The 9,667-nt window shown below is 30.8% G+C and overlaps 2 protein-coding genes across 2 annotated transcripts; both read left to right on the forward strand.

Annotated features, from left to right (window-relative positions):
- The first annotated feature begins 722 nt into the window (after window positions 1–722).
- LOC123265388 (homeobox protein Nkx-2.3-like) lies at window positions 723–2,442 on the forward strand. Its single transcript, XM_044729111.1, has 3 exons — window positions 723–1,390; window positions 1,479–1,567; window positions 1,654–2,442. The coding sequence occupies exons 1-3, from the start codon at window positions 1,087–1,089 to the stop codon at window positions 2,401–2,403; spliced, it is 1,143 nt and encodes a 380-aa protein (XP_044585046.1). The 5' UTR covers window positions 723–1,086; the 3' UTR covers window positions 2,404–2,442.
- Window positions 2,443–5,796: 3,354 nt separating this feature from the next.
- Window positions 5,797–8,930, forward strand: LOC123262654 (homeobox protein lin-39-like). Its single transcript, XM_044724966.1, has 3 exons — window positions 5,797–7,186; window positions 8,249–8,465; window positions 8,554–8,930. Exons 1-3 carry the CDS (start codon window positions 6,658–6,660, stop codon window positions 8,912–8,914), a joined length of 1,107 nt encoding a protein of 368 aa, XP_044580901.1. The 5' UTR covers window positions 5,797–6,657; the 3' UTR covers window positions 8,915–8,930.
- Window positions 8,931–9,667: the final 737 nt, after the last annotated feature.

Raw genomic sequence — 9,667 nt, forward strand, 5'->3', positions numbered from 1 at the left:
AAAATAGAAAAAAAAAAAAAAAAAAAACGTTTGAACGGGTACGAAGTATATATTTCAAGGGTTCCTCGGATGTCTGATGAGCAACATTGGTGTCTGGATAATGTTATTAAAGAATAAAAGGGACTCTCGCGCGCGTGTTACTATATAATAATAATACATATATTATATAGATATGCCTCGTGTGACCTAACAACAAAAATTATATCATACATGATATTAAAAATAAAAAATTATTTATTAATTAAAATATTAATAAATTTACAATTAAATATTGAGCTAAACATGCTAATAAAAATAGTAAATATATTTTTGAATGATTTAAATTAATAACCTTGAAAGAAAATGGTTGTCGGTCAGTACTAAATTTATTTGATTATGTGATATTATTATATATTATTTTTTATTGGTTCAAGCCACAAAGATTGAAGATAGAGGCGGGCTTTTGCGCTTGACTCCTCCGCCCCAAGTTTATTAAAAACATTAGATGGCTGTCATAAAGTATATAAACATTACATTCCCTTAACTAATAATTATTAACTGTATTATTGTTTAAATAAATAGTTTGGTAGTTTGTAAAACGAAAATTGTTTTTATTTTTTTTTTTATAAGTATAGATGTATCGATAAATATTATTAGAAAAGTAGTGGGAGTTAATTCTATAGATGTATACATATCTAAAGATCGTTTAAGACATGAACAGAGGATGGCGCACGCACACTACACCCACGTATGAGTTTGAGTATGCTTACAGCTTACAGCTTACACATTCTTCTGTCTTGTATTTTTATATCCACCACTTGACTTTTAGTTGCCCCTGTCCCGATACGAGTAGTCACATTTGACGTTTGCTCTTGGACCTGATCACTCAACCACATAAACAGCATAACTACCCTATTAAATATTTTCCTACTCATTTATTGAAAATTAATTCGATTTATTAAAAGTTATCCTTATTAGTATCAGTGTCAGTGTCATTATTCGATTAAAAGTTTATAAAAGTATCCGTGTGTTAAAAATAAATAAATAAAAAAAAAGTGTTTTTAGCAATAACTATATTAATTGAAATAATAAACGCGATGCAATAAAATGATGCCATCTCTCATACCGTTCAGTGTTCGTGATATCTTGAATGAAAATCATATCGATACGATGGATTCGTACAATTCCCATGGCCAGACATCCCACAATTATAATTTGTCACAGGATTATTATGGATACAATTCAACACCGGACAATCATTGGGATATGATTGATAAGTACAAAGAGCAATTGCCCTCCTCCAATCACCAAATAAATAATCAAAACTATTCCGACTTGAGCGGGATGCAGCAGCAACAACCCTTGGGACATATTCAAACTTCTTATCAAGAAAATACTCACGTTGAAGATGGTAAATAATTATAATAATAATCTTTCATTGAATCATTAAATACATGTTGAAAATTTCATTAAATAATATTAAATATTTTATTAAATAGGAAATATCGTGACGTCTAGTAAAACAGAGTTGAGGAAAAATCAGTCTGGAAAAAGAACCAAAAGAAAACCCCGGGTTTTATTTTCTCAAGTAAGTTTAATAATAATATTGTTGAATTTATTTTTGTAAAAGTGATGAGACAATAATATTAACAATTGAATCTATTTTTCTACCAGGCTCAAGTTTATGAATTAGAGCAGCGTTTTAAACAGCAACGTTATCTGAGTGCCCCAGAACGCGAAGTTTTGGCGTCAACATTGAAGCTCACGAGTACTCAAGTCAAAATTTGGTTCCAAAATCGCCGGTACAAGAACAAACGAGCCCGGATCGAAGACGCCGAAAAACACGTACAATCTCATAACATAAAAAATCAAGCATCGGTTAAAAAAATAAACGTTCCTGTGTTGATAAAGGATGGAAAATTGAACACTCGTGATTCTGGAGGGGTAAATTACTGGAGCAGTGGATTCAGGCCTGATCACATAAGTTCCCAAGATATTCAACCCGATTTTGGTCACGTTAGATTGAGCCCTGACTATAGGCTAAATGACGTACGACAAGACTCGACGAGTATCTCCACTGAATTTAGAAATAATTTTAGCCCCAATCAAGATATTAATCGGCACAGTTTTTCCTCATCAATCGATTATAGAGCCAATAATTTTGGCTCTTCGGGAATGAAAAGCATTAAGACTGAATACAAAGACTTTAACGATATTTCTTCTAATTTTACAGAGTTTAAGCCTGTTTCATCTGATAATAATAAATCAGGCTCGATATTTAATAATGAAAATCGTTCTATTATGGATATATCGGGGAATGACTTTGGATTTTCAAACTATACTAATCCCTCTAATTATCAAATGAGTTACGTTAATTATATGGAACAATTACCTATGGATCAAAGTATTCAGCGGCTTTGGTAATTAATAAATTTATAGTTATATAAGAGTATATACCAAAACTTTAAATGTAAACCTTATTATTTAGTATGTAATTTATAATTATAATTATAACTTTTTTTTTTTTTTTAAGGAAAAAATAATGACTTTTTTTTTTATTTTTTAATCTAAAGCAGCCTGATGCTTTTACCAATGAGACCATAAAAAACGTACTAAAGATATGTATATATATATATATAATGATAAAGTAATAATTAAAAAATAAGAAGAAGAGAAAAAGGAAGAATAAGAAGAAGGGGTTGATGTTTAAAATAAAATTATAAGAATTATAATAAGTTACAATTTATAAATAGGTATGGATTCTGACAGGTTGAGTTAAACCATTGGTGCTTTTAGGGTTATCGCGAGAGTATGACGGGTCATCTGGCAGTCAAGTGGACGCGCATATAATAAACTCATATTGCCGTCGCTCTTCTCTTTTCTTTCTTTATTTCTTTATTTCTTTATTTTTATTCACTCTCACCAGCTCTGATTAATAACCCTATGGTGCTACTGATGCTATTATGGGCTAACGGGCTATGGGAACATTACTGATAACAAATAACAACTATATTTACAACATACAATAATGCCGGATTAATATACTCTTGTACTACTACTATTTTACAAATTAGCATTTAAATACACGTGATGATATAAAAAACAATATTATTTTTATTATACTCACTGTAATATCGATGTTTATTAAAGTATACCGTCGTATTATATAATGTTCTTACTACTCTTGAGAGTTGTTAAATACAAGGGATGATACTCTGGTCTTAATCGTAAGATCGTGGGAACAGCTTGATACAGTATATCTACATTATTGCCAGACATTTATTTTAAACTTTTAACTACATTAAAAAGATACGCGTGATAAAAATTTATACTATTAATAAAAATAATCATAATAATGTACTTAATTTTGTAATTATAACTAGTTGTTATATTTTATTTGTATTATAATAAATATAAAATACTACTTGATAATAATAATAATAATAATAATAATAATAATAATAATGTTGAATATATTTTATGATTATTCCATTAGACGATCATTTATTCATCCGATCAATCACTAAATGTTAAATATTGAAATATGATACTATTTGACTATAAAAAGAGAACAAACGTTTAATAAAAATAACAATAACTCAAGATTATACTCACTGCAAGGTATCGTATTATTTTCAGTAGCATAGATCCATTATTTATTAACTAAAAATTATATATCACGCAATTTGTACTTGCTAAATTTTTTTTATATTAAATAAATAAGTATACAGATATTATTTTCTTTAATTACTGTTTCACTTGAAATTGATACTGACAATTTAACTTTAATATAATAAATTGTTATACTGTAAAATTACATATTTTTTAAACTATTATTGGATGGTATATCCTTTAAGATTGTCAGTAGATAAGTTGCAGATCTCAATTCAAGGGTAAGAAGAAGATAAATTAGAAAATAGGGCGATTGGAAGAAAGAAGAAAGCACAGCTACCGACTGGAGCAAGATGATGACAACATATGTAACATATGTCTGTCTCGAGGAGAACCTAGCAACTGCGGTAAGCTACAACGGGTCCAAGCTTATCGATTCTAACCAGATGGTACGTTAAAGCTCTACTTTCTATTTTCAAAAGTTTCTTTTTCATTGTAAAATATTAATAAATAATATCTATGGTCTTTTCTTTTTTATCAACGTATCAATCAATCAATTATTCAAAAATTATAGAAACAAAGTGTAATATTGAAATGTTTAAAAGTATTTAAATGGATGATGTATGTATTATCCGTACAGTGAGTACTATAAATAAGTGAATCGTCTTTAAAGATAATAATAATTGTCATGTTAATGTATAGATGTTTATAAAAAAAGGTAGAAAAGTATATACAAAGTCAACGTCCAACAAGTAAGTTCGAAGAAGATGTACGAATAGGAATAAAGGACAGATGAAATAAAAGTGAATGAGCGTCATTACATGTAGAATGATAAAGTCAGTAGAGTAGAGAGTGTTGTATGTAGAGTTTAGCTGATGGTGATGCTCGCGTTGGCGGTTGCTGGTTCCATACACTGAGCACTAATATTACATCTCTGAACTGACAGACGTGCGGACTTTAAAACCTAAGACTAACAAACAGTTACCAGTCATCCGGTCTCCTTGTTTTTTATTACTCTCCTTTTTTTCTTTTTTTGTTATTTATTTATTTAAACAACATCATCATCAAATGTGTAATGGAATAATGAAATATATAATATATTGCTAAAAAATTTTTTTTTGATTTATATTAATTAATTAATTAATAATGAAAATAGACGGATAGAAAAAAGTTGTTCTCGAGTTATGTTTCTGTAACTGATAAACTGATAAACTGCTAAACTGCTAAACTGCTAAACCATTAAGTTATTTAAGTTGGGGTAGTAGAAATAAGGTATAATTTTACGCGCCAATTAAGGTCTTTAAGAATTGGGACCAATTGAACGGGATGAGGGTCAAAGACTTGGCTTAGGGGAGACTAGTACTGGTACACCACCCATTCCCACCCTCTTTCTTCTCTATCATTCTCCTTTTACTCTTATTCTTCACCCTGTAATTTGGTATCGATTGAATGAATCGGAAAAAATATCAGACCAATGATGGTCTGCTTATAAGTTACTTTATCAAGCCAGTTAAATTTTTTTTATTTTTATGTCGAGTCAAATAAAAGTATTGAAGAAAATTATAAAAAATGATAATAAATGTAAATATTAAGTAGTATTATTGATATAATGGGCATCATCCTATCAAGTGAGGCGTGATAATATTATCGCGCTTCTGTGGTTCACACTTAATTAACTCAGCATAGGAACTCGACAACTCAACGACTCAACAACTCGCACGTGACGGACAATGCAATCCTGGGAGTCTTTAGCGACAATTGTTATGTAAAGTACACCCTGTGTCGACATCACCCCCCTCCTCTTTCCCTTCGTACCATCTCGATACTATTTTATACTAGATCCAAGTAGTTACGAGCTAGCGCCCACAACTATCAAATATAAATTTGATTTCTATATCCTTTACAATGCTGAGAGATATATCAGCGATAAAGTACTTTTTTATTAAATTAACTGGCAATTCATCGAGGCGAAACGTGACTTTTCTTCAAACAAACTTGCTTTCATCTAAAATTTAACTCACCAATTTTAAAAATTTTATTAATCAACTATTTAATTACAATTAGATCCAATAGTGAAAGATTTATCATTGTTAGAAAAGTTAAAAAAGAATATTGGCTGGTGAATAACAAATTAATTTGTCTTGGTGGTAAAAAGCTCTTGGCGAATTTATTGAAAAAAAAAATAAAAGTGACAGCGGTGTTGGTGGTGGTGGTGGTGGTGGTGGTGGTAGCGATAGTCGGCCGGGTGTGTAGGTGGTACGATGAGTGGGATTACGGTAACTGGTGAGAGTGGCGCCTGATCGCCTGATCGACATCAACCCTACTACTACTAAAACTGGATTGGTTGTGGGGTAAAAACCGGCGTGTAGGAAAATCCGTTGATTGGTCGCTGGGCGAGGCAGCGGATTAAACAAGTGCAAGAGAGTATTCTACAGCTGGTTCGCAAGGTGTCTGACAAAAACGGATAACCGAGATAACCAATGAGACTCCACCTACACGATAACTTTCACTATAATACACAAGAAAATATATTATCATTACAATTACTACTTGGATCCTTTAAACGTGTGTGTTAAGGCTTTAGTACACTGTGTGTGACTGAAAAAAAAAAAAAAAAAAAAAAAAAAAAAAAATAAATTTATCCACTCCTAACATCTATTTCAAATGGTTCATTATTTAAAGTCATAGAGGGAGAAGTAGCATCATCCTCATTACTTTTTTACTCTTTTCACCAGTTCAAGAGCCAGCTCTCTGGTGGGAGTAAGCCGAGTGCACAGTTGAGTGTCACACTAATTCCAAAAACTAAGTTATCCCGACGAGCCACGCAAAAACGCGCAAACCACGTAAACCACACTTTACCTAAATATCTTTACAAACATTTAACAAGTTTTTTAAATAGTGCTGGGCACCAGTGACAGACGGTGTTTCAATAATTATTGTTTAAAAAATGTCTAAAAGTGATTATTTTTGCTCGGTGTTTAGGATAAATTATATCAAATAAATGTGATAATTGTTTTGGTTTAGTTTTGTTGTTGAGTGTCATCGAATGTATTTAATTACTGGGCAATGGCTACCGAGAAAAATGGAATAGACTCTCCTAAAAGTGCATTATCTATTCAACCAACACCCTTCAGTATTGAGCATATTCTCAGCAATAGCAATTCAACTCACCACGTGGGACAGCTAGAAATTCGTCCTGTTATTGTTGAAGAATCTTATGGAGAACGTGATTCTTTGGAACATCATTCAAAAAATAATAATAATAATAATAATACTGGAGGTGGTGGTGAATCAGTAATTGAACTAGATTCTCAATTGTCCAGCAGCAGTGGAGCGTCTTTTTTGGGAAAAACAATATCTCCGGATAGCAGGGTAAACGTCACTCGTGAGTTGAATATTTTAAGAAGAAATCTAGTCAATCAGGCAAGCTTGTCTAATTACAATAATCTTCCCCTGTCTGGGATAACGAGAGCGAGCTTTCAAAGTCTTGACGAGCTTGGTAACATTGGCAATTATCGTAAATTTAAAGATTCACGGGAGTCTAATCATCGTCAGCAGGACGAAGCTTTGGATATGAGTAAAACTAAATATCTCGGTTAGTATATATTATTTTAAAAGGATCAGACGATTTTTTTTTTTTGTTTTTTGTTGTTATTATTATAAACTGATGCACTCTTACATTATCCTCGATAGTTTTTTAAGTTAACCCGAGCTACGTAGATAACGTAATTGAATGTAATTTTAGTAGCATAAGTGCCACTCGACCAAGCAGACGTCACAAGTGGCTTGAACTACTCTAAATCTCTTACACTTGTTCATTTGCCGTCAGATCCTCAATATCTCTTTTTTTTTTTTTCTATTTCCTTTTCGGCACAACTACTTAATTCTCTCTTAAATATATATTATACATGTTTAGTCATCCCTTTTATTATGTCAAGCTAAAAAATTTTCCTCCCAAAATAAATATTAGTAAAGAATAATAGAATTAATATTGATGATAATCCTCTTTAGTATATAAAATATATAAGATGAAATAGATAGTATCAAGTTACAGAATAAACGTATCAAGCACTTTTATGTAGTAAATAACTACTTATATATCCATCATTTAACCCTCAATACAAGTCTTCTAACTATATAATTAAATGTAAGTAACAGCGGTTTAACTTTTATCCAACATTAAAATCAATCATTCGTCTAATAGTAGTGTAAATATAGACTAGACTATGATATATAGAGTATTATAATTTATTAATAGAGTAAATGATGATATGATGTGTTGTAATTATTGAAAAGTTGTTTAAGCTATTAAAAAGTTATTAAAAAAGCCATGTATCATAAGGTGTATGGCATTTGAGACTAAACAATTTGGGTGAGTTGGATGAGTTTGATGAGGTACCTGACTCTGGTTAAGCAAAGTTAAAGAGGAATTGCCGCGTACACCCAACCAGTCATATGAATAAGTAAACACAGCGGCATAGTATACTGGCACGTGTGTTGCTTGTACATTTAGCTTAACATCATTTAAAATATGATTTAAAAGGAGACTTCAAACACATCTCTTTAAACCCATCTGATCATCCCTGTTTATAATAATTATCTATTTATTCTTTCTACATATTTTTTTTTTTTTTTTTTTTTTTTTATTTTATTACAGATGAAATGGAGGATGATATTTATGATAATCAATCTCATGGGCAATTACTTCAGAACAGAAAAAAGCGAAGCAGAGCAGCATTTTCGCATGCTCAAGTGTACGAGCTTGAGAGAAGATTTGCTGCGCAAAAATATCTCTCCGGGCCAGAGAGAGCTGATCTTGCACGTGGGCTCAAATTAACAGAGACTCAAGTTAAAATTTGGTTTCAAAACCGAAGGTATACTATAAAACTGTAATGCTTCTATTGTCATTATTATCTATATTAAATTAATATTAATAAAAAAAATAAAAAAAAAAAAAAAAAGGTATAAAACCAAAAGACGACAGCAACAAGAATTGGGCGCGATTGTCAATTCAAATGCTGCAAGACGAGTAGCGGTCAGAGTGCTGGTGCATCCAGATGACCAATTGAGAGGATTACCTTCTCTACGTACTTCTAATTTACAACTACCGGGTCAAATTTCATGCCCACCACAAATTCACCCATCAAATAAACCGTTCAACACCTTCCCTTACTACTGTTTACCCTATCATCCTCTTCTCTGTCCTTCGCTCCACAGCACTCCTCCCCATTTACAGGTGCAACCCAATCTACCACCCGAGATTCAACATCAACTGCCACGTGAAACTCAATTATCAAAAATTATTCACAATAATGATAAATAAATAAAAATATTTAAATTGTCACTAAAAATAATAAATAAACTTAAACATTTATCTTAAATTGTCAAATTGTATTCTGTATTTATATTAGGACATTATAACTATAATTAATAGCTATAAATATTATAATATATTAGATTAAAAGTTGTGTATATTAGAGTATATGTAAATAAATGTATAAATAATAACAATAAAAAGTATTATATGTTGTGAAATGTATAAATAATATTATTTATTTTATTATAATATTGTAGTAAATTTAATATTAAATTCAACAGCTATTCACGTGTACTGTATAATTTTATTGGAGTTTGATTGTACGAGAAATTCATACACCATATACCATATACCATAAAGAGGATGGGTCCGGATGGATGTACTCAAGCGTAATCATATCATTGTAAATTATCATATGGTTGCATCAACCCCTTGAAACAGAATAACAGAGCTTATACTATACATACATACACACAATAAACACATATATAGATGAGCTTGAGAATCTAAAGCCTCATAATTTTTATACCATTAATGGGGTAAAGAAAAAAAAAAAGTAAAATAAATAAATTTAATTGAATGATTGACGCAGAATATATACAAGAATAAAAAATAGTGTAGCGCTTTAAAAAGTAAATGCCGCTTTATATAGAGATAAAAGTAAAAAATAATAATAAAATAAAATTTAACAACTCTCATGACCTTTCTTTTTATTAAACTCATCCCGAAAAAAGGGTGTACAACTGAGCTGCGACACAA

Source organism: Cotesia glomerata, linkage group LG1, assembly GCF_020080835.1.
Source record: "Cotesia glomerata isolate CgM1 linkage group LG1, MPM_Cglom_v2.3, whole genome shotgun sequence".
Lineage (NCBI taxonomy): Eukaryota > Metazoa > Arthropoda > Insecta > Hymenoptera > Braconidae > Cotesia > Cotesia glomerata.

Excerpts from the sequence above, each read along its gene's own strand:
- LOC123265388 (XM_044729111.1), top strand. The coding sequence starts at position 1,087 with ATGATGCCATCTCTCATACCGTTCAGTGTTCGTGATATCTTGAATGAA. Across the intron at positions 1,391-1,478 it reads AAATACTCACGTTGAAGATG|GAAATATCGTGACGTCTAGT; the intron begins GTAAATAATTAT and ends TTTATTAAATAG. Across the intron at positions 1,568-1,653 it reads CCCGGGTTTTATTTTCTCAA|GCTCAAGTTTATGAATTAGA; the intron begins GTAAGTTTAATA and ends TTTTTCTACCAG.
- LOC123262654 (XM_044724966.1), top strand. The coding sequence starts at position 6,658 with ATGGCTACCGAGAAAAATGGAATAGACTCTCCTAAAAGTGCATTATCT. Across the intron at positions 7,187-8,248 it reads GAGTAAAACTAAATATCTCG|ATGAAATGGAGGATGATATT; the intron begins GTTAGTATATAT and ends ATTTTATTACAG. Across the intron at positions 8,466-8,553 it reads ATTTGGTTTCAAAACCGAAG|GTATAAAACCAAAAGACGAC; the intron begins GTATACTATAAA and ends AAAAAAAAAAAG.